This window comes from Rhinolophus sinicus, linkage group LG05 (assembly GCF_036562045.2).
Source record: "Rhinolophus sinicus isolate RSC01 linkage group LG05, ASM3656204v1, whole genome shotgun sequence".
Classification (NCBI taxonomy): Eukaryota; Metazoa; Chordata; class Mammalia; order Chiroptera; family Rhinolophidae; genus Rhinolophus; species Rhinolophus sinicus.
Window position 1 is genome coordinate 140,183,572 of NC_133755.1, and position 24,035 is coordinate 140,207,606.

General features: G+C 33.1%; 1 protein-coding gene across 5 annotated transcripts in view; it reads right to left on the reverse strand.

Moving 5' to 3' along the window:
- REV3L (REV3 like, DNA directed polymerase zeta catalytic subunit) overlaps nt 1-24,035 on the reverse strand; it is a 153,539-nt gene that overhangs the window by 59,638 nt on the left and 69,866 nt on the right. For 3 of the 5 annotated variants that reach the window (XM_074333449.1, XM_019734940.2, XM_074333450.1), the window contains 8 exons: nt 20,716-20,810; nt 19,841-19,945; nt 18,740-18,824; nt 18,506-18,657; nt 13,350-13,469; nt 10,300-10,537; nt 5,686-5,828; nt 823-4,987 (listed from right to left, as the gene is read on the reverse strand). In XM_074333449.1, coding sequence (XP_074189550.1) covers nt 823-4,987; nt 5,686-5,828; nt 10,300-10,537; nt 13,350-13,469; nt 18,506-18,657; nt 18,740-18,824; nt 19,841-19,945; nt 20,716-20,810 — 5,103 coding nt within the window. The remainder of the gene's footprint in view (nt 1-822; nt 4,988-5,685; nt 5,829-10,299; nt 10,538-13,349; nt 13,470-18,505; nt 18,658-18,739; nt 18,825-19,840; nt 19,946-20,715; nt 20,811-24,035) is intronic. The other 2 variants (XM_019734939.2, XM_019734942.2) reach the window with 1 other exon arrangement.

A 24,035-nucleotide genomic window follows, 5' to 3' on the forward strand; every position in this document is an offset into this window, starting at 1 on the left:
ACCCTTAATAATTATATAAACTAACAAAAGTAATAATATGACCGAAGATATTAGCAACATGAACAAAAGTGGTATATAACAGAAATAATTTTCATTTAGAGATACATCATAAAGAGTATTTAAAATATATGTATACTCATTTTCAAACACTTAAAAAATGAAGTTTTTTTAAAATTGTAAAAATTTACCCTTTTAGAAATAAATACCATTTTTAAAGTGATAATTATAATACTTTTAAAGTATTATGACAGCCTTCTTAATTTGGCATCACGTGATAGTGAGTCTTTGCAGCTCTACTCTTTTAGGGAGACACCGTGTAATAGATCCAAGACCAACAGCATAATTGTCTTGTTATGCTCAAGGGAAACTTAAATAAATTTCTCCATGTGCAATCATCAACTACCGCATTTTCCGGAAAACAAGACCTAGCCGGACAATCAGCATTAATGCGTCTTTTGGAGCAAAAATTTATATAAGACCTGGTCTTTATTATTTTAGTATAAGACCGGGTCTTATATAATATAAAACCGGGTCTTATGTAATAAAATATGAGACCGGGCATAATATAATATAGTATCTGGTCTTATGTTAATTTTTGCTCGAAGAGATGCATTAGAGTTGATTGTCCGGCTAGGTCTTATTTTTGGGGAAACACAGTAGTCTGTGAATTTTCTTAATAAGTCCATAATTATGAATAGTTTTCACACTGATATACTTACAAATACAGAGTCATAGTCAGAAAAGTAGCAAGCAGTCAGGTAACAAATGTTATATACATTATAATTATTCAGAGTGACACAAGGGGAAAAGATAACTGATTACCTAGGCTTGTCTGGTACATCAGAAGGATTACTGCAAAACGGTTCCTGGTAAATAGTTTCTGAAAGGTCGTGATCCAACAAAGTTGCCATAATTTCTTCCCTACTTGGTGGGGACATAAGTGGTTTCAGAATGTGAGCAGTTCGAGGGGTGAAACTGCCATTTTTAGATTGTGAGGGAGAGCTGGCAGACCTTGGTGAACTGTCAGGAGTTGGTGTCAATATATCATTATTTCTTGAAACATACAATTCTAAATCTTCAGAGGCTACATCCACAAGTTCACCATCAGGGGAGGATAGTATTGTAGTAAAAGAGGTATTGACTGAGTCAAGAGACTGTCCCATTTCCTTTCTGGTATGACCTTGAATCCAGTCTGAAGTGCCAGGCTGTGAGAGGCTAAAGAACACTTCTTTGCTTACTGAGCTCCGACTCAATCTGGATTTTTCATTTAGACAGTCCTCTGCCTGCTGGACACAGATAGAATCCATTATTGAATTAGACCGAGTTGTTAGAGGATGAAAGCTGTTTTTCCACTGGTTGTGGCGATGGCTCTCATTGCTCTCTAGGGATGATTTCTCAAACAGTTCTGGACTCAGAGTACCAGATTTAATCCATGAGGTTGAGTCTGAGGCTGGATGTTTGTCTTCATCACACTTCTGGTTATCGTGACTTAAAAACTCAGTTTTGTCGATCGTTTGTCCTGGGAAAAGATCCTGGACAGCATCACTTAAGAATTTCTGAGGCAAATTCTGATCAGCGGGGACAAACTGACTGCCAGAATAAAAACTACAAAATCCAGTTTGACCAATTGTATTAATATCGAAATTGTAATTATGTTCAGGAGACAAGCTATCTTCAAGTGAGTAACAACTTTCAAAACCTGGATCTGAAAAAAAGATGGGACTGTCATCCGATTGGGAGTTCTCCACCTGGCCAGAGTTTTGTAAATTTAGGGAGTCTACTTTAAGTTTGGGGATTTTTTCTTTAGGTTTTGTACTTCTGGGGGTTCGAGGTTTTCTTGGATATGTTACTGATCGTGTTCGTTTAATTGTCTTGTTATGCTCAAGAGAAACAGACATATTTTTGTTTGGTTGGTGTTTATTAGGTAATGGGTCTTGCATAATACTTGCATTTTGTGCTTTCTGCTGTCTTTTCTGTAACAATTCTTTTAGAACTGCCAGTCCAGACTGTCCTTCACCAAATGCTGAAGGTGTTGACACACTTTGATTTTTACACTGAGAAAGTGCTTTGGTTTGTGAAATTGCTTCTGCCAATGTCCTCTGTCTTACCCTTTCAGGTTTAAAATTTGACATACCTAAAATAAAGCCCCTTTGTTTTTGTTCCCATGCTATTTGTTTGATTGGACTTCTCAAGGAAGTTACAAAGCAATTATTAGGCATCTGGCTTTCCTCTGAAGCTGCATTTCCTGGAGAACAAGTTTCACTGTGCTTTGACTGTTCTGCCATGCACACAATCTGCTGCTGACTGTCTTTGCAATGCAAAAAGTTAGGGGCATACGCTGGGTCAGTCTTTGATTCTAGGGAATTATGAAATTCACCTAACTTTCCAATAGATGACAAATAGTTCTTTTGTATATTTGCATTCTCTTCTGTCTTTGGAGACATTACACCTGAAGATATCTGTGAATTCTGTGCTACCTGAGACAAATGGTTGGAAAGGTCAAATATATTTTTTTGAATCAAGGTTGATTCCTTTAGAGTAAACATAGCACTTTGACTATGAGACCTCTGAACATTAATTTTTGAGATTCCAGGTCCCAAAGAATTACAAACAGCGGATGAATGCAAATCATCTCGGGAACTGGGGAATGTCTGCAAATCTACAGGTTTCTTGCTTTCTAAGAAAGAAGAAAAGCAGCCGGATGAATTCTGTTGTGCATGAATTCCAGTGGTTTGGGGAACAGAAATGGGATGATCCATAGCAGAGCCCATCAGTGACACATCTTTCTGTTTAAAAAGTAGTTGAGAGCCTCCAGAACTATTTGAGGGCTCAGACACATTCTGATGTTTCAGCACAAACTTAACTTCAGCAGACTGAGATTTTATTTTTTCATCTTTAAGTGTTATGTGCTTTCTTGACGTACCTTTCTCATTTGTTTTTTGTTTCTGTTTTGCCCTCGGTTTCTTTTTTCCATCATCAACTAGTTTATTTGTCTGATTTCGTTTGTTCCTCTTCTTAGTAACGGCAGAGGGATTATTAACAAGCTTTGTTTTTGATTTCTTCACCTGTGCTCTTGCTCGACTATTTTTTTCTATACGGGAATTAACAGTCTTGCTATTATATGCATTGGGACCCTTAAAAATCATTGATTCTTTATTTGCAGCAGCCATAATTTCTTCAGCTCTTGGATCTGTGGGAGACCAGCAGCGAGGTGGAGAAGAATTTATGGGACTTGTGCTTCTCTCAGAAAGAAAACCTAGTTTAGACATTACATCACTATAATTCAAGTCACAGTCTTCAGTTTCAGCATTATAAGATGGCGAAGGAGGAGAAAGAATAGCATGTGACCGTTTTTTCCTGAAAGACAAAGTTCTTTTAATATTTTCACTATTTGTCCTTTGATGCTTACCAGTTTTTTTCTTAGCAGACTTGTGTTTCGTTTTTCTTCTGTGACTTTTCTTTGGTGTTAATGGATAAATGGGATATTTGGTTGCAGGGGAGTCAGGAACTTTTGGCCAAAAATCCTTCAAAGGTGCAAGCTTTTTATATAGTTCCATTTTTTCCTCTGTTAATATTACTTGTTTTTCTTTAGAGTCTATTTTTCCTAGCTTCACAAGCATATTTTTTCTCCCTCTAAATCTATTAATAATAATATACTTTATGATGACAGGGGGCAGCTTTTTAGACATTTTTCTTCGTTTTCTTGATTTGAGAGTCCCATCTAAACTTTCACCAATTTCCATAGGATGAGGTAGGCTAATTTTTGAGTTGTGTGTTACAAAACTTGATTCACTATCTTCAGTCTCATAATTTACCTTGCGTTTGGCTCTTAGTGTGTATTTATTTCCATACAATCCAAAGGACTGCTCAGTTTCTAAGGTTCCATCTCCAAAGTGACAGTCTATAAAACTGTCCGTAGGTGTTTTATTTTCAAAAGCTCCACGGGTGACTTTAATTAAATCACTGGCCAATACATTATTCTTCTCAGAATTACTATTACAAGAATTATTTTGTATACAATTATCTTTTGTGGATCCACTCTCACTAGTTTTGGTAGAAGTCTCTTGATGACCTACAAGTTTCTTTTTATTCATTTTTAACCGGGACTGTTTATTACTGGGTTGTAGTTTGTATGTGACAGGAGAGAGTTTCTGTGGTCTACTGAGACAATTAGAAAGAACAACACTGGGAAAAAACATATAATGTGCTGCTTGCTGGCTGAGGTTCGGCTTTTCTGTTTTATGTTCTTGAAATTCTTCGTATCTAATTTTAAGTTTATTTAGTCCGCTTTCATCAGCAATGCTATCAAGAGAATGTACCATAGTTCTATTCTCCCCTGAGCATGACAACAATTCACAATTTTCTGTTAACGATGAAGGGAATAAACTATTCAGAGCTGTGCTGTTTCCTTTTTCATTTCCTTCACAAGATAATTTATTTTTTGAATGACTTAAGTCAGAAAAGTTGAAAGAATTTTTGCTCAATGTACTTTCGCTAGTGTGACGGTTCATATGTATAAAAGGGGCATCCTTATCAATTTTTCTGATGTTTGTATACTTTCTACTTGGTGCTTGTCTTGTAACAGATGGAATATCTTCTTCATAATCAAAAATATTACTTTCACAGGAAGATACTGGGAGGATATCTTTCTTAGTACTTTCTTTATGAGAGTTTTCTGAATGGACAGTACTGCTTAAAGATCCAGGGTATTTCATAGAGTAAGTGCTTTCATTTGTAAAAGAAGCAACTGAATGATCTAGACCTTTTTCTACGTTGTTTGGCTGTGAATGGTCTTCAATTAAATCTTCCTTGTTCAAAACATGGGAAGAAAGGGCACTTGTGTGTTTACACTGAAAGGTAATCTTAGCAGAAGATGGGGGTTCTAATGTAGCAGCATCTTTGTGAAAGATGGAAGGTTTTACTGATAGCTTGCTTGTTGCAATCATAGAAGAGTGGGTTCTAGAATTTTCGTTGTTCAATGGATTGTCTGAAAAGGGGGGGAAAAGAATTTATTTGACTTCCACTCTTAATTTTAAAAATATTTTCCCACACAATGATACTCTCATCATAAAAGAAATGATATGAAGTGTATGTTTAATACGGTTATCTCAACAAAATGATTACACCTATCATTGGGATAATGACTCAATCTAAACAAACAAGAATTACATTTAATTATTAGTCATTATTTTAAACATACATTCTTTTGATCAGAAATAGATTATATTACTATTCAATGCCTTTTAGGAGAATAAGGAAAAAATATTGTCACCTTGAAAAATTTTCATAATATGCTTCTTTACATTTTCACTTCAAATAAGCTGAGCATATTTCTTAGTTTCTGATGCTAGTTAAACATTAACACTATAAACTGATTAAAGTTTATGAAGCTTTAAATCAGTGATTAACAAATATAGATCCTCTTAAAAATGAGAATCATATGTCCACAATCCCTCAAAAGAAAATATTCTAGAGGACAAAACATTCCAGTATTGTTACAGACTCAATTAGTGAACTAACTACATAGGAAATGTAATTATATTAGGTTGGTGCAAAAGTAATTGCGGTTTAAAAAGATTAAATTGCATAAATCTCAATTACTTTTGCACCAACCTAACAGCTTCAGATTCAAATATATTTGGGCCTCTAAATTATGAAATGCTTACAGTAGACTTGTTTACTTACCACTATTTTCATCTGCGGTTCCATCTAACTGAGGTATAGAAAGATTGGCTAGAAACAAACTGTTATTACTCCATTCCATTTCTTCTTCTGAAGATGAATCATCTTCTTCGGTTGAGCTTCTATGGGTATTTCTGCACAGTGATCTAGAGTATATTAAGATTCACTAATGAGTATGGTCATTAGGAAAAAGCATGTCAGTCTCAAATAATTTGCCTAATTTGATGCTATAGTAGTAAAATTTAATAAAATGATCTGAAAATTACAACTTTAAAAAGGCATGTTTAGTTTGCTTTAATATCATGTCCTACAGAAACTTATCATGAATAGATTTTATAATCACTTTGATAAGACACCACCATTTCTATACGCAAAGCTCTACAATATCCTGGATCATATCTAATCGTGTTCTTTTCATATTCTCCCCTTCAGCCTTCATTAGATAGCTATACATACAACAGCTTGGGTGAGAGAGAACCCAGTAATTTCTAAAAAGGTGGCATCTGACATGTCTCCATAAACACACAATCACTACATTATGAATTGGAAAAAACAAACAAAAAGGTGGGCAAAGGAGTATTCAGGTCAGGGCTGAAAGAAAAATAACGGATCAGAGAGTGGCTAGGAAGCAGTTAAGGTGTTGAGTCAATCCAGCAGTGGCTATCAAGTAGTGTTACAGAGAAATTCAGGTGCCCTGTTAAGTCCAGATGGATACTCTTTAAGTTTTAACTTTTTTTTTTACTAGAGCCTAGCTTGATACTTTCTCTTCTATCTGGCTAGGCGAACTTTCTTTCTATCCATACCATATCCATAATTAGTCATTCTCTTGTTTTCAAAATTTGAAAATATCCCTTTATCATACATGCAGCAGTTTCTCCATCAAGCCTTTCCCAAATCACAGTTTGTCCTAAAATCATTCTTTTAAGAGCTTAGAGAATTAGAGGTCATCTGGTCCAACTTTCTATCCACGGCAAAACCTTCCTTTTTAACAGACTTCACACAATTTCTGCTTTTACATTCTCAGCATAAGGGGCTTACTGCCTCACAGGGTAATCTTTTTCATTGTTAATGGCTCCAATTGTTAGTAATTTTCTTCCTATATTATACACAAAAAACCTTTCTTTCCAACTTCCATACATTCCTCCTGCTTTTGTCCTCTGGAGCCATATATAGCAGCAGGTCTATGCCATTTTCCGCATGACAATGTTTAAAATATTTGAAGGCATTTATCATTTTGTCCCATAATTCCTCTCTAATCAGACCAAACGTTATCTATTTTTTCCTACTGTTCTTTAAAAGTGACATAATTCACAGATCCTTCGTTGTCTTCCTCTTTTCTTTTACTGTCTTAGTATTCTTAAAATATGGTACGTTCTCAGGGTAGAACGTAAAGTCCAATACACAAGTAGAATTAAATGACTCCTTTTCTAGACACTAAACTTCTGTTATTTAATCTCTCTCTAATCTACATTTATGAAATGTTTGGGTTTGTTTTCGCAAGGTTAATCTGCACATGGTTTTCACAGAACTGGTCCAGTCATTCATTAATCATGGGATACACCATGCCTATTATTTTAAACAGGCTGACACTACTGGTAACAAGTAGATAGTGACTTTATATTAATTTTATACTGCATATGTGAATGCATGTCAAGTATAAAAGTATAAACTAAATAAGATATACTCTAAGAAACTGTAGAAGAAATGCTAATGATACGTTGAAGGTGAAATCAAGGGGTAATACCAAAATAAAACAATTAGAGAATAATGAGGAAAAAAATTCAAATAAGAAAAAGTAAAATGCCGCAAAATCAAATACAAATATCAGTCAATAAACTTTGCTAAAATATGAAAGAAGTAATCCAATTTATTACAGAAAGGCTTAAATAATCAAATAAATACTATAATTATTCTATTAATAAAATCCAAAATCTGTTAGAATAATAAATGTTGCCCAAAGTATAGCTGGTATCCAATAATAAAATTTACCATTTTGGCAATCGTACAACACTACATACTTATTGTGCTCTTAATAAAGTAATATCCATGGTTTTCCCACAGAAACTGTTAAGACCAGAATGAACTGAAGGTCTATCTAGTCTGTAATTGTGAAGCCAACTGACTGACCCTAAACATATCACGATATACTTTATTTGACATCACTTATTTACTTTCAAGATATTTTTGAATCTGTATTCTGTTATCCAATGAGTTACCAATGTCTAATATTTACGACAATTTCAGTCCAATCTAGCATGATAGTTGGCACACACTAAGCATTTAAGTGGTTTTTGATTGTAAAATCATGTAAATTCTCTGTGAACCTACGTAATCCGTCACTACTGCCATGTATCCTTATCCACACGAATGTTATGTAAGACTTTGTTAAATGTCTGTCTGAAATTAAGACTCAATACGATTATTACATTCCCCTAAATAACCATATTTTAAAAAGATATAAAGATAGTAGAGCATGACTTGAATTCACAAAGGGTCCTGATATTCTCTGCTTCCCATTCTAAGTGCCCACAAAGTAAGTAATTTAACTATAATATCACCCCCTAGCAGAACAGGACTGGAAGCAAGGAGACCAGCTGCAAAGTGAATCACAGTATTCTAGATAAATGGTAATGAGGCCTAAACTAGGACATCACCTTGGAAAAGAAGGGGACAGAGGGCAGAACAGAGGCTACGGAAATAGAGTTGACTGATAGGGCTCAAGGACAAAGAGCTAGGGATGTAAAGGAAGGCAAATCAAATGACATTAAGTTGTAAATTGCTAGAAGTTGGGGAAGAAAGTGCTATCATTACAGAAATAAGGAACAGAGAAACAAGAACAAAACCATATTACAGCATTCATTTAGGCTTGCCCATGCTCTGAAGGAGGCTGATGTTATTGAGGCATTTCCAATAGGCTAGTTCATGAAAAGATTTATAAGGTTTATAGAAAAATAAAATGGACAGAACAATTTATAGAACAGCTACAAAGATTAGGAAATAATAGCAAAAGACATTTTATGACACTGCTGAGGGTCAAATTGATCAATTAATCAAACTGATGCTGTCTGGACTAGGTAAAATTAGGTCTTCAAAGGTCAAGGAGCTGAGTCTTTGAAGGATTTATCACTGGACACCAAAGGGAACTGAGTATGTGAAACTAGGAAGAAAGTATGAAATATTTTGCAGTTTTGGTATTTCCTACTTATAGAATGAAAATAAAATCTTTGTTGGAGCATACTTTAAAAAGAGGGCTCTGATTTATACCCAAATAACAGGAGAAGGGATCAGAAATTTCAGTTTTTATATTAGGTAGTGTTGAGAAACTAGAGAAATATTACATACATATATATTAACATGTATGTATATATGTAATGTACCATGTTTCCCCGAAAATAAGACCTACCTGGACAATCAGCTCTAATGCATCTTTTGGAGCAAAAATTAATATAAAACCCGGTATTATATATTATATCCAGTCTTATATTATATTATATATTATACCCGGTATTATACATTTTATATTATATATCACATTATATCATATTATATAATGTAAGACCCGGTCTTACATTAGAGTAAAGTAAGACTGGGTCTTATATTAATTTTTGTTCCAGAGGTCGCATTAAAGCTGATTGTCCGGCTAGGTCTTATTTTTGGGGAAACATGGTATATACCGGGGATGCCAAAAAAAGGTATACAAGTGGACACTTTGGTCAGAGTTGCTCAAGCAGTAATTCCCTGCAATCAGAAGTGTCTGGATGCAGATGGTAACCCCTTTGAGCACCTCTTGTAATTGCAGGAGTCAAACGTGACTTGTATTCATCTTTTGTTATCGGTATATATTGAGTATTACAATTATAATAGTTTTCCTTTCTTAAAATGTATATACATTTTTTTTGGCACCGTGTGTGTGTGTGTGTGTGTGTGTGTGTGTGTGTGTGTGTGTATGTATGTCAATATAATATATGGATTAACCTCTTTTACCTGTCAACAATGGCTCTGGGGGTGAAAATTTAAAACATAGACTTCTGATGTTTTAGTATTACCTACAGAAGTTTAAAGGAGAGCATACTCAGTGTCAGGCTCAGAGGCCTAATTTTTTCTACACACAGAGCATACAGCTCAAGGACAGATGCAAACCAATCAAGCTCACAAGATACTGATCTAGAAAAGAACAGTGCCATCTTATTCCTTTACCATGAAAAATGAACCGGAATACTAGTATCTGCTTCTAAGACTCATTTTTTATTTATTTTTAACATTTAAATCATTCAGTCTAATCAGAAATAGAAGCCATTCCTTGTCTTTAAATTGACTCCATAACTTGTTCCAACCCATAACAGTTTAACTCTGAGGACATTCTTTTTTCCAAGTTCCAGGATACAGAGGCACGTCTACTTTGTCCCATTTATGACCCACACATATTAATACTACATATATATAAATAGATTTCTGAAAGTTAGGTTTGTGGGGAAGGGGGAACTGGAAGAAGGTGGTCGAAAGGTACAAACTTCCAGTTACAAGGTAAGTAAGTACTAGGGATGTGACATACAACATGATGACTATAGTTACCACTGCTTTATGATATATGAAACTAATGGAAATAACGCAAGTTACCTCTTTTTGGCACAATGCTCTTCAATATTGCTGTCCCATCTCTGAGACATAATCAAACTAAGCTCCATTTCTTCTTTTTCAATCTGTGGTTCATTTTCTTCATCATCACTATTTTGGGGATTTTTAGTGTTTCCAAAGGAACAACATGGCGATGGCATCCTATTTCTTTCCCTCTGATATCCATCATTTTCCAAACCAGCAAGAAGATGTACCAGAGCCTCATCAGGACTACTGTCCACTATAAAACAAGTGAAGCATCACCAACGAATAACTTAAGTTTTCTAAATAATTCAACAGTTCAGATCAATTATAAAACAACAACAAAATCATAGCCACTGGCACATGCTGAAAGAATACAGCTGGTACAAAGACTTATATGTGTTAATGCAGCTCTTCCATCAAAGTGTTATCCTTGGACCATCTGCATTAGAATGATTTTGTATCCTTATTAAAAAGAAGATTCCCAGACCCCATGCCATATCTACTGAATCAGAACTTTTGAGGTAGGACCCAGGAATTTGCATTTTAATAAGCTACCCAAGCTCTTATTGCACAATTAAGCTTGAGGAGCACTAAACCAATATAGCCCCAAGGGTTCAATGTTACGAGTATATATAAAATATATAATAAACATATGAATTAATGCTAAGAAAATGCCTTAGAAACAATACATGTGAACACCTTATCCCTTACTAAAGCTTTATTTAGCTCACAGGATAGTCAAACAAAACCTGTAGATGAATAACACAAGAGAGCTTCAAAAGTGGTAAATAACATTACTTAAAACACCTTGAAGACCACAAAGAGATACCACCTCATATGCACTAGGGTTGCTAAAATCAAAGACATAATAACAAGTGCTGGTAAACATGTGAAGAAATTGTCAACCTCAAACATTGTTGGTCACAATGTAAAATGATACAGCTGCTTTGGAAAAAATTTTGGCAGTTGCTCTAAATGTTAAACATAGAGTGTTACAATATGACGCAGCAATTCCACTCCTAGGTATATACCCAAGAGAACTGAAAACATATGTCCTCACAAAAACCTATACGTGAATAATCAATGCAGCATATTCACAATAGACCAAAAAGTGGAAACAACCCCAATATCCATCAACTGAAGAATGGATAAATGAAATGTAGCATATTGATATCATGAATTATTCAGCAGTAAAAAGGAATAGAATATGATACATGCTACAACATAGATGAACCTTAAAAACATTATGCTAAATAAAAGATGCCAGAATAAAAAGGTTACATGGTTCCTTTTTATGTGAAATGCCCCAAATAGGTTAATCAAGAGAAAATAGGTTACTGGTTGCCAGGGGCTAAAAGGAGGGAAGAATGGGGAGTGTGAATGGATAAGGAATGTCTTTTTGGGGTGATGAAAATGTCCTGGAATTAGATAGTGGTAATCGTTGCATACATGAAAATACTAAAAATCACTGAACTGTATATGTTAGAAGGTGAAAGTTATGGTATGTGAATTATATCTTAATAAAAGCTACTGTTAAAAGAATCATGAAGATGGTTTGTTCAATCTAGTACACAATCTTTTTTCTCTATAAAATGAGATAATGCATTCCCCATTTACTAAAATATCAAGTTTCAGGTTTTCTTTGTTGACATTAAAGAAATTGGTTCAATCATGCTACCAGATATAAGACAAAAATGTAGATATTTGCTTATAAGGGCCATTTTGACAAAAATCCATTTCTTAAATCTAGAATTGCAGTACATTTTATTTCTCCTGCTATATTTAAAACTATATATTATTAGCAAATGATATTATAGATATTTGACTCTCAGATCTTTGAATAACACTGAGACTGCATTTTGAAAACTTGGGCAAGGTGAAATTATATCTGCTGATGACACATTATATTTCTCTAATGTAATGAAATAAGGATATCCCTCTCCCTCTCTTTTTCAATTCCTTAACTTTCTCTAAGTTCCTCTCTTTTAAGTGTTTATTTTTTATAACTAGAATGTAATTTAGGGTTTTAAAGTGATCAGACTGAGCAGAGGTTCAACCTAAACCCTCTGTCTCTTACATTGAGACCTGCTTTCCAGGAAGGGCCACTATTGGCCACCATGTGAAGTTCTGTGTGTGTCTATATACACATATAGACACACACACACACATATATATTCTGATGGAGGAACAAAAACATTTTAGATTTAAACTTCAAATTAATTTTTAATATGGTCTTTTGACCATTTCTTTATGCACATGCCATTCACTTAAAAGAGAAAAAAGTTCCCATTCCTGTCTAAAATGTTCTTGAAATATGACTGTGTACAATAATTTTGGTTTTGTCCCTAGTCAGTCAATTTGTGTTTCATTCAAAGAAAATGTAGATAACAGAGAGAAGAAGGACCCAGTAGAGAGCTACGATCACATTTGATGCTATATTTTATTTGATACAATAAGAACAAAAAAATAGAAGGTGAGCAAGGAAAGAAACATAAAATCCCTATACTAAACAAAATAAGAAGCATGAAGTTCAATGATATCTTACATTTTGCAATAAAATTTTAAATACATTTTTGAAAAAGATGTCATTTAAATTATTGAAATGAAAACTAGCAAATGGCATTTAAGAAGATGCAAGGACACTCAGAAATAACTGTCGTGTTCTACACTAGCCAAAAATTAACTGCTTTAAAGGAATTGTCCAGGTAAATTTCTGATACTCACCAAAAAAGAGTCTATTATGGTATGTGCTTATATTTGGAGAATTTTAATTCAACATAAGCACATTTTACCCCTAAAGCAATATGGTTTTCCTCCAACCAAAGTGAAGTTTAAAAAAAATTATTATTTTCTTTCACAATTTGTTTCTTAGAGAAAGCTGCGCAGAAAATGAAAAACAAAGCTACTTCATTTAATGGAAGGTTTCATTTTTATACTAAGTAGAGCAAGGATTTATTGAACATGCAACATTAACCTCTTCAAATCAAAGGGGGAAAGAATAGCCTCTTTACATACAAACTTTCATTGATTTAAAACACTGAAAATTTATTGGTACAATTGTTACTTACAGAAAACTGGTGACTCACTCAGTCTTTGGGTTAAAGGCTGAAAAGTCTGACTAGATTCCATGAGGTTCAAAATTGCTTCTTCATTAATAAGAGCTTCCTCCACTTTGTGTCTAGTGTGACCTTAAGATGATAAATAATACACAAACATTAAAGCAATGGCCTAAATTTGTTTAGAATTTGTGTAAATCAAGAAACATTACAATGTAAATCTACTTAAAATTTTGAAGTGTTAGTGATATATGTTACATAAAAACATACTAAAACTTAATAAAAGCCACAGGAATAGCTAAGCAGTCACATGGGGGTAATTTAAAAACAAAATACCTTGAATCTGTGAATCACTAAATATTTACAATCTCTAGCCTTTTCAATCCTACCTAGTTTGTACAGTTGTATTACTTTGATAAAAATCACTGCACATTAAAATATATGAAGGGAAAAGAAAAGACAAACTGTCTCATTTGAATAATAAAATTCTTTATTCTCTATGGCTTAAAATTACAAATAAATTCATTTTACAATCATTTTATATTTCTCAGGAAGTTTTCACTTCATGATCTAAAATTGTCTTTCAATATGTGATTTTAAAAGAAATTCTAATGTACAGAGGAATTCAAGTTTTAAGAACAAAGATAAAATGAATCTTACAATCTAGTCAAAGGGGAGAGGCAGAATCAAAGCACATAGCAGCACAGGAAAAAAGGTTATTTGGCAAAAAAATGGCAGGCAGTTATAAGAGCTAACTGGAAAATAGTTCTATTTTCTGCTTCTAGTATTCACATTTAAAATTAAGTGCTTTCAACAATTTTTAAAAGGGAGTTGAAAGCTACAGAAGTTTTTTTAACACATCCTAGGACATAGCTGGGCTAACAGAGTGTATAATCAAAATGAACAAACAAACAAAAAACTGAAAAATAGCTCATCCCAAAAACAAGACAATTGAGAGGATCAGTAAAAATAAAAGCTGGTTCTCTGCATCTAACATAATAGATAAAACTGGCAAGAATGATCAAAATAAAATAGAAAGCATAAATAAATTACGTTAGAAATAAAAGGGGAAATACCATAAAGTAAAACAGATGTTAAATACTGTGAACAACTTTATACCACACACAAGGAAAAATCAGATAAAGTGGATAATTTCTTAGGAAAGATGAGACTTAAAACAGAAATAGAAAGGTTGAGTATACCTATAATCATGGAAATTCAATTAGTAGTTTAAAATCCATTCCCTTTACCTATCACCCCCCAACACAAAAACTACCCACAAAAAAATAAGACTAAGTCTGGCTGGTTTTACAGATGAGATCTGCCAAATCTCCAAGAAATATATTATACCAACGTAATAAAAACTGTTGAAAAAGAGGGAAAGTTCCACAACTCATTTAAACTAGGAGCAAACTATGGATATTTCTCGATTATTAAAAAAAAAGTTAAACTTCTAAACAAAATAGCAAAGTAGATATACCAATGCTTAAAAAAACAAAAACACCATACCACATAGTGACAAAGAATGGTTTATTTCAGGAGTGCAAGAATAGTTTAACAGAAAATAAAAATTATTTTAAACACCACATTAATAGTAAAAGAGAAAAATTGTGATTATTTCAATAAATTCAGAAAAGAACATTTGGTAAAATTTAATTTAATACACATTCCTGATTTTAAAAAGTCCAAACTTTTTAGCAAACAAGAAATAGAAGAAATATTAACCTAATTAGAGTTTACCTATGTCCTGTAGTAAATCTCATACTTAATGATAAAATATTAGAAGCATTCTCTTTAAAGCTAAGAAAAAGACTATTACCATTTCTACTTAATAATATCCTAGAGTTCTTAAGCAGTGCATTAAAACATTTAAAGAAATGTATGAGGATGGGGAAAGAAGTAAAATTGTTATTTGCAGTTGATGACTCCATACACAGAAAATTCAAGGGATAAGACATATAAACTATTAGCACTTAATAAAAGTTGAATATAAGACTGATATACAAAGGTCAGTGAAGTTCCTAAATAGGAGCAATTAGAAGACGTAATTTTAGAAAGATAAAACTTACTGAAATAATCATAAGACACCTGGAATATATCTAAACAAAAGATACAAAAACTATTTTACAAAGAAAATCGCAAAACTTTATTGAAAGACATGAAAGAAGACCAAATATAATGAGAACTATGTTCATAGTTAAAATGATATAAAGATTACAAATGTTCTTAAATTAGTCTATACATTCATTGAATTCCTAATAAAATCTCAATAGGGTTCTTCCCAGGAAAGAAACAATGGGATCCTAAAATTAACACAGGAGAGATTTTTTAAAAGATCAAGAGTAGATAAGACAATTTTGAAACTGAATAAGGGAATTTCTGCCCTTGATGTACACCAATACTTATAAAGCAACCAGAATTACAACTGTATATTAACATAGGGAAACATGACTGAAGTGGGGGCAATTGAGTGGACAAAAAAAAAAAGCTTTTCAATAAATATGTTGGAACAACTAGGTATTTGTATTTAGAAAAAGAGATACAATTAGATCCTAATTGTAAGCACATACAAGACTTAAGGATGAAAACTTTCATTTTATCAGGGTAGGGAAGGACTCATAAACCAGGTATGAAAACCAAACCATAAAGAAAAAAAAAATCGTTAAATTTGACATTAAAACTGAAGATATGCAAAACACCTCAAAAAAAAAAAAAAAAAAAAAAAGGAAAGAACGATGGGAAAGAAAGCTAAATATGTATTTTTTGAAGACTTCTAAAGTATAAGTCTAGATGGGGAAAAATATCTTTATTAATACATATAACTGACAAAGGCTTAATTATCAAGAAAAATTAGGAACTACAAATGAGTAAGAAAAAGACTAGTGATCTAATAGAAAATGAGCAAAGAACATGAACAAGCAATTTTCAGATAAAGAAACCCAAATGCTCAAACTTATTAGTAATTAGAAAATGTAGATTAAACTAAGGATATACCACTTCAAAGAATCAGAATGGCAACAAGTTTTTACATCTGATACTATTAAATGTTGTTGAGGATGTAAGGAAATATAAGCTCTAATATATTGTGGGAAGATAAACTTGGATACAATCATTTTGCAGAGCAATTTTGTAATACTGGCATTACTACTATAATGTGACATTTTTATTATGAACACACCTCAAAATCTGAAAAATTAAGCACTATAAATAACAGGGCTGATAGGGGGGGAAATGGTTAAGCCAAAATTTATACAGCTTTGTAACCAGAGCACTAAAAAAATCAATAATTGGTACCTAGGGAGATAATTCTGATCAGTCAGGAAGGCAGCTCAGTGTAGCTGGAGGCTGTCATAATGGATATTAAAAATGCACAGAAAATAATAGTATGGAAAGGCTGGGTACATTTTGATTAGAGTGCAGCTGGCAGATGCCAAGACAGAGCTCTGAGCCAGTAGGCTGCCATAAAGGTGAGCTCAGGTGATAGTGCAACTTGCCACGAGTCAGAGATGGCACCATGCTGGGAGGAAGCCCTGGGTGAAGGTACTCATTTTCAGTTGTTGCTGTTGTTTAATACAGTCAAAAGAGTCCCTGCTGCCAGTGCAGCAGTGAAAAGAGGGCTTCTCCTTTTGTGCTAAACACTGCAATTCTATTCCTGCTATTCTGGCTCCCCTGGCCTAGAAAAACTGCATATGAAACAACATGACTTCTGAGTAAAACTTCCAGTATTCTCTTATTTCCCAATCACGCATAAGCTAATTGTATTACAGAAACCCTGCTAGTACAGATGCTATCTAGGCGGAGTACAATATATATAACTTAAGACCCAGCAAATTACTCTTCTATGTATCTTCTGTGGAGAAACTCTTGCACATAGCCACAAGATGGCAGATACAACACTGTTACTAACAGTGCAAAAGTGAAAACCATCTAACAGTTGTAAGGTAAACTTGTTTAGTCTTACAATGGAGCACTAATCAGCCGCTAAAACCAATGACCTAGAAACCTGTGAACAAAGACAGATTTCAAAGTTATAATGTTGACATAAAAATAATCAGTATCATTAGTAATGAGACAACTGATAATTAAATCCATAATGAGATGCCATTTCACACACACCAGGATAGCTATATAAAAAAGACAGACAATAATAAGTGTCAGTGAGGATGTGGGGTACTGGAACCCTCACATATTACTGGTAGGAATATAAAACCATACAGTCACTTTGCGAAACAGTTTGGTAGTTTGCTAAGAAATTAAACACAAATTTACCAAATGACCCAGCAATTCCACTCCTTGGTATCCACTCAAGAGAAATGAAAATATATATCCACACAAAGACTTATACACAAATGTTCACAGCATTATTAAGAGCCAAAAAGTGAAAACAACTTAAATATCACAACTGAGGGATGAATTAAGAAAATATGGTACATCCATACAATGCAATGCAGTCATAAAAAAAGTAATGGAATACTGATAGGTACTGATAGATGAAATATGGATGAACCTGAAAATATTACGCTAAGTGAAAGAAGCAAGACACGGAAGATCACGTATTGTATGATTTCATTTATATGACAGATCCAGAAAAAGGCAAATCTTGAGAGACAAGAAAGTAAATCAGTGGTTAATTGGGGCTGGAGGTGAGAACAGGTATGACTATAAATGGACACAAAGAATCTTTTGAGGTGAAGAAAATGTTCTAAAACTGAATTATGAGGATGTTTGTAGAACTGTAAATTTAGTATAAATCACTGAATTATACACTTAAAGTGAGTGAATTTTGTGTTATGTAAATTATACCTCAATTAAGGTGTTAAAAAAATATAATGTTGAATGAAAAAAGCAAGTTGTTTAATCTACGCCAAGTAGGACACCACTTACGTAAAATTTAAAACCTAAAATAACAGTATATGTTGTACATGTACATATATAAGAAAATATGAAATCATACATAGATGGTGACAGTTTGTACCAACTTCAGAATAGTGCTCACCTCTAGAGATGACGAAAAGGGAAAGGAATGGGAGAGATTTTTGCTCTATCAATGATATTTATTTCTAAGGAAAAAAATACTGAGCAAACTCAACCAAACACTAATTATCTTAGTGCTAAATATACAGAAATCTGTTAGGGTATTTTCTGTATACCTGAAAAGAAAACCTCACCTTTGCTCAACTCTGTGTCTTTGTGGACTTCCACCATATTAGCCGGTGTACACTGAAGAATTTCAGGAGACAGAACCTCAGAGTGCAATGTTAACTCAGCAGAGAACTCCTGGGATCCATCACTGTAGCCCACAGATCCTGATAACGTTCTGCTTAATTAAAACATATCCTTTATAACAAACTAGATAACAAATCAACGAAATAGTTCTGAGATCAATAATAATAATCACTTACACAGAGAAATCATTCTGTTTGAGAATTTCCTGTAGTCTCTTCTGAAATTTTTTTTCACTTTCTGTTGCTGGCACAAACCTGCGATCTTTGAATTTTAAAAATGCATTAAACAGATGTAGATAACAAATGAAGTATTTCCTTTTTTAAAATAGTAGCAATTTCCTATCCTTCTCTTGATACATATAACACCACCTAAAAGTAGTTCTATTATGTAAAATCAAACAAAAGAGAAATGATTGTTACTGAAGCTATAAAATTAAGCACTTAAAGTCAGTTCAAGTTTAAGTTCTGTAACTTAAATCTAACACAGAAAAACACTGTTCTCTATCTAGAAATTATCTGAATACTCTGAAACTAGAAATTATCCCCTTATAAAATACAGTATTTCTACTTTAAAAGGCATTCAAAATTTATCAAAGCATTTTTAATGTCCAAGACACTGTAATACGAATTGTAAACTTTAATTGGACTTCAATATAGGCTTACTACTGTATTTCAAATAAATTTGCCTTTTGAATTATGTCTTTTATGCTTTTACTTTTCTGTTAGTATTTTCATTGTGTCCATGTCATTTATTTAAGCCCCCTCAAATTCCTTTTAAATGTAGCGGGGTTTAATAATAAATGAGTGTTTTCTTCAGAGCTGTATAAGATAATCAAAGTGAGAGTTTTTATGACATAATCCAAAAAATAATTTGGGGGCAGTATTTCACGGGTTACATTTTCAAAGCTTTAGCAATTACACACCATGTTTCTAAATTGAGATTCATGATCTTCTCTGACTATTCTATAGCTTATTTGGAAATACAGATGGTTAGAACATACTAGAGAGTGAAAAAGGAGCATAAATGTGGGGCAAGAGGACCAAGTATGGTGAAAACCAAGGACAATGACGATGTCAGTTTTTTATTGGAAGAAAGACAATGAGTGACACTGGAGGTAAAGAATTACTGGTTCAGAGCAGAGTGAAAAATATATATACAGAAAAATTAAAGGTGATTTAAAAAGTAAAATCTAAGGTCAAGGTAAAAACTCAGTGACTTAAACGTTTCTATTAAAATATCTTGTTTAAAAAATCTTTCGAGTACTATTTGGTTTATACCTTGTGATTCAGGTTGGCTAATCTGAGAAGTTTCATTTCTGTTTCTTCGCCGTTGCTTTTCATCTTCCCATATGGCCTGTAGACCAGGGTTTCCACCAATTTGAGCTGTAATCACAACAATACTTCACTACCACAAGGTCAAAGTGAAAAGTACTTGCTTAAAAAAAGAAATCCAAACTTTAAAAAAAATATTGCTTCTTAAGAAAAACACTTACCTACTTTGTTTATCAAAGCAGACAAACTATCCCAACCTACATTTCTTTTTCAGCTTTTATTATTATTTTCCGATTTACAGAAAACAACATAGTGACATTTACACACCTCACAAAGTCTACTACCCATCTGACACCATACATAGCTATTACAATACCACTGATTTTATTCCTCCCTATGTTGTACTTTACATCCTTTCACAACATATTGTTTTAATTATAGTTGACATTCAATACTATAACCTACATTTCTTATGCTACTCCTTTTTGAGTTTTCTTCCCCGTGCTTCCCCAAAACCCACCAAATAAATGAGATTCAAACACCTGATGACAGCTAATAGACTCCCCTCCCAGTATATAAACTGAAAATTAAAAAATTGAAAGTCAGAGTATATTAAGTTTTCTTATATTGGCTAATTTATTTAGTGTTATACTTACTTTAGCTTCATGACTGTGCAAACATACTCATATGAATGAAAATATAAATGAAAAAAAAATGACTATCTCATCAGAGGTACAGAAGCAATCTTCCTAACATTTTGCATCCTCCTTCTATAACATCTTACTTTCTTAGTAATGTTTTTTTCCCCTACTTTTTGCACTCTACTTTGGTCATTAATTCTTAAAAATAAAAACAAGTATTAAGAATAATTGTGTATATACCTTCAATGTCCAGCCGATTTAAGATATCAGCAGCTACAGCATCTACTTCTAATTCACACGTACTCTGTGGTTTAACACCTTCCAGTATTAAAGAGCTGAATTAAAAATATATTTAAAAAATAACAATAATTAGGTAAGAGCAAATTTTCTGAAGATTTTTCTTATACAATTTTTCATGTTTAGGTGGTAAGCAGAAAAGCCAGTGATATATTAATCCACAATTATTCATGACATAATTGATTCTGTGTATATACACATAAAAAATGAAAAACAGAAAGAGAAAAATACGAAAATACTATGATATTGACAATTCCATTGAGATCCTTTCGCAGTACATTCTATATATTTTGGCTCATTATATTTTATACTGTGTTTCCCTGAAAATTAATGTAAAACTCGGTCTTATGTTACATTATATTATATAAGACCCGGTCTTACATTATAGTAAAATAAGACTGGGTCTTATATTAATTTTTGCTCCAAAAGATGCACTAGAGCTGATGGTCCAGCTAGGTCTTATTTTTGGTGAAACACAGTATATAAGGGGTGTACAATGTTTTAGCATGTGAGTCACATCCAGGACAGAATGGGATAAGATAACAGAGGGACAACTGAGACACGGATCAAAAACCATACACATATGCAATCATTTGCCCAGAGGCATCTTTCTCAGCAATCACAGACAAAATGAGGAGAGAATATATAACAAGAGATGAGGTGAGGTGAGCATATTAAAAAGGGAGCAAATAATACTATTCTCCTTGTCCCCAACTGCTGCTAAGCTGGAGAACACTGTTAAAATTCTCCATAGCTACAGAATTGAGAAACCACATGTGTTCAACAGTGGGATCATAAGTGGTGACAGCACAAGGTCATTAATTTTTATCAGAACTACAGCGGGCTGTTCCCACTAATGCTCTTTGACTCAAACGTGTTTTGTTTTTCATCAGAGCCACAAAAAAGAAAGATTAGGAAACTGTGTAACTGTTCCTACTTGATAGAATGAACATGCATCATCTAGGGTGAATCCCAGTTGACTCATCCCAAAATTTAGATAGCCTACCAATGTGGACATCGAATGAAAAGGAGAGAACTATGATTTTATTAGAAAGTGGGTAATGGCAGATTTCATTAACACTTTTATTTGAAACATTTTTAATGCTTTAAGAGAAACCTATTATTAGCAAAACCTCATTTTCCATTGTCTATCCCCTAAGGAAATTTTGATGGGACATTAGAAATTAATTTGTTAAACCATAATTTTTACAATTCAACTATATACACATGTATACATATATGCACACATGTTAGAAACACATACACACACATATCCTTTTTACCATTGATAGATAAGAAACATATTAGTCAGCCTCTCACAATATATCCCTTTCACTTCAGAAAAAATAATTCTCAATGTAATTTGTCTTCTTCATTCATATAATTTAACAAAATCAGTTTTGCCATGAAATGAATTACCAGAAAAAATAATTTATGGTCAACAATTTTCTCCTTATACTAAAAAGTTTCACAATTTTTTGAAAAATTATATTGTAAATTTCAAGGGTGCATTTTCTAGAAGTGACACATTTGTGACAAAGGAGGGAAACAATATCAAAAAAATACAATCTCATAGAAGAAATTTACAACTATTTCTTGCCTTTATTACAAAACTACTTCAGACATTTAGGGCAGGTGTTCCTAGGGAAAGGAAGTAGGATTCAGAACTAAACATTTGTTTCCAGTAAATAGAAAAAGCATGAGTAAAAAATTTGAGTTAGCAAGTACATGCAGACCATTCATTTTAGTCATGAAAGGTAGGTAAGAGATACAATGATAGACAATTGTGCCTCTCTGAACATTTCTGTTCACAGCTTAACAAAACAGACCTATTATTTTGAATCACTGAGGGTGGAGCTCAGACATCTATAATTTAAAAAAATCTCTTCAGATCATTCTGATGCGCAGCCAGAGTTGAGATTACACTGTAGCAGACTCACAACTTTTGTGGATTCAACACTCCAGTAAATGACCAGGAAGGTCCATGATATGTGGGAATTTATACGAGCTAGCAAGTAAGGTTAGTAGAGCTGCTAACACAGCATTCTCATCTCATTACGAGTTTGTTGCTCTCTATTTGTTATGGCCCTTGCAATAATGTTTGTGATGGGATATAAAACATTTCTTTGTTAAAAACGGTACCCAGAAGAAGGTGCTAGCACTGGGGATAGAAATGAGACTAATAAAATCTAAGAGTATTGATCTATGGCAAAATTTTTTAACATTACGTTACTTGTATTTCATTGAAGTATGGATTTTCATGTTTAATACAGTATGAGCATTCCCAAAATACAAAATACGGATAATCTGCGACAAAAATATATAGCTATCCTATATTTGTTTTAAATTCTAATTCTGAATACCTTGTCTAATTTTGCTAGTTTATCTATTCACATCTTTGCTTATAATTTGTCAATTCTTAAAAGTAATACAATAGGCTCCTTAAAAACATTCTAAAATTCAAACTTTTTATTATAATACATAGGGCTTCCCCAAACTTACTCCTAACTAGTGAAGCTTTACTACAGTCTTATAACCTAACCAGAAAGTTGTCTGTTCAAAAAGGCTTCAAATAAAAATAAATTTTGACTTTAACTGAGCATGCAAAGAACTAGTTACTAACTGCACAACTTTGAAAACCAAGTGATGTATTGCATAGGTAAAATGCTTGGGTCAAGCTGATTTGCTCCAACTTTAGAGAGATACAGGGACTGTATTACAGGCATAAAAAATGAGAAAAGTAGCTTGTTGGTCATTTTGCTCTGGACTGATTAGAACTTGAATTTGATGTGGTAAATAAAATTCTCTCTAAATTTAATACCATTTCAACATGATTCTAAAAACAATTCTGCTGCGTCTAAGAAGGAACTAAGAAGTACATGTGTATGTGTACGTGCGTACGTTTATCAAGAAGTCCCAATACTTGTTAAGATGAATCACGAGGTAAGGCAAGTCACTGTCCATATCACTTTGAAGTCTTATAAATCTCACTCTGGCATAACATTCCAATCATAAAACAATGTATTTCTATCATTAATTAGTGAGGTTCTTTCTTAATTTTAGGTATTAGAAAAAGCCCAAGTAATTCTATAATATGAAAATTCTGTCAAGTACATATTAGGATCCTAAACTACATAAATTAAGCTCTAAACAAATATTTTGAGTTTATCTTCAATTGATTAATAAATTCACATTTTCTTTTCATGAAATAGAAAATAAAGTCATTTAAATTAAGCACTTTTTTCACCTTGCATTTCTCATAA